Below are 1,295 nucleotides of genomic sequence, written 5' to 3' on the forward strand. Positions count from 1 at the left end.
TTTAGATATCTTTGGCGACAAATTCAGTGTTCCGTTAATCCAGTCACCACTGCCAGATTAACAGGAAACAGTTGCGAGTCCAACGGACGTGAAGCCGAAATTGGTTTCGCAGTTACAACAAGTCGATTTGTCAGAACTATACAAATCTGCTTCAATCAGGCTACCCAATCACCAATTTACACATACTACGATTTAATTCCTGCAATTACTCAGCAAGTAAGAGGTAAGTTGGATATTCAGCGTAGAAATTCCTAAGGACAAAAATAACTAATTCAACAGAATGCATCTTTCTGTGTTGATTTACTGATACGCTACGTTTTTTTTTCATTGGAACGTCTGCAGGTACACCCCGACCAAGTTGGACTCAGGGAACTGGAATATTTACATTAACCAACGTCAACAATCTTTTCACCCAAGCAACGCAAAGAGTAACCATCAATGCCCTACTCGGTCTACCAACCGGCAGTTTCAATGTTATCCAAAACAACAATAACTACTTCTTGTCCAGGGGACATCTAACGGCAACGAGTGACTTCTTCTATGCCGCTCAACAAAACAGCACTTTCCAGTTTTTGAACGCGTTACCTCAATGGCAAACGTTCAATGGTTTCAACTGGGATCAAGCTGAGACTGACGTTCAAGACTATGCTGAGAGTAATAATGTTAACCTACAAGTTTGGACAGGTCAGTTTTAGCTTTAGTGAATGCTAACGCGCCTTAAACCGACCTGAAATTAAGCGCTATTTAGAGAAATTGTTCTTCTGACGATCTTCATTCCCTCTAATAGAGCCGCGCTAACTTTCACTTAAAGAGTCATATACCAAAGGAGCGTTTTCTTAGGAAACCGATATACACAACATCTTTTGAATTGTGGACTTTTTGAAAGATAGAAGTTGTATTTCACTTAGCGATTTTTGGTTTGTTACGTTGGATGTTACGGGCCTGGACCAGTTCCCCTATGCTAATATATACATATATATATACAGGGTTGCTCATTAGTGCGTCAAAGTGCGATATCTCAGTAAATATGAAGTTTATAAGAAAATTCGTCCAACGAAAGTTTTTCACGTTTAAAAGGTCCACATTCTAAAATTACTTTCCAATATACAGGGTGCATCATAAACGTGTGGTAGTTACCAACTCTGGTTTTTTAAATGAAACCCCCCCTTTTTTTGTTATTTTCAGATTGGCTGGAATTGGTTCAATTTTAATTTATGTTTGTTTCAACCGTTTTACCTGAAAAATTTACGATTTCCGAGTTATTCGTAAAAATGTGAAAGTTTTGACAGCTACTG

General features: G+C 38.4%; 1 protein-coding gene across 1 annotated transcript in view; it reads left to right on the forward strand.

Annotated features, from left to right (window-relative positions):
* LOC125502550 overlaps window positions 1-804 on the forward strand; it is a 1,055-nt gene extending 251 nt beyond the window's left edge. Inside the window, exons 2-3 of the mRNA XM_048661049.1 lie at window positions 6-223; window positions 343-804. Coding sequence (XP_048517006.1) covers window positions 6-223; window positions 343-695 — 571 coding nt within the window. The 3' untranslated portion in view covers window positions 696-804. The remainder of the gene's footprint in view (window positions 1-5; window positions 224-342) is intronic.
* Window positions 805-1,295: the final 491 nt, after the last annotated feature.

The sequence above is a fragment of the Dendroctonus ponderosae genome, unplaced genomic scaffold (assembly GCF_020466585.1).
Source record: "Dendroctonus ponderosae isolate FM_Combo_2020 unplaced genomic scaffold, Dpon_F_20191213v2 Dpon_F_20191213_1, whole genome shotgun sequence".
Lineage (NCBI taxonomy): Eukaryota > Metazoa > Arthropoda > Insecta > Coleoptera > Curculionidae > Dendroctonus > Dendroctonus ponderosae.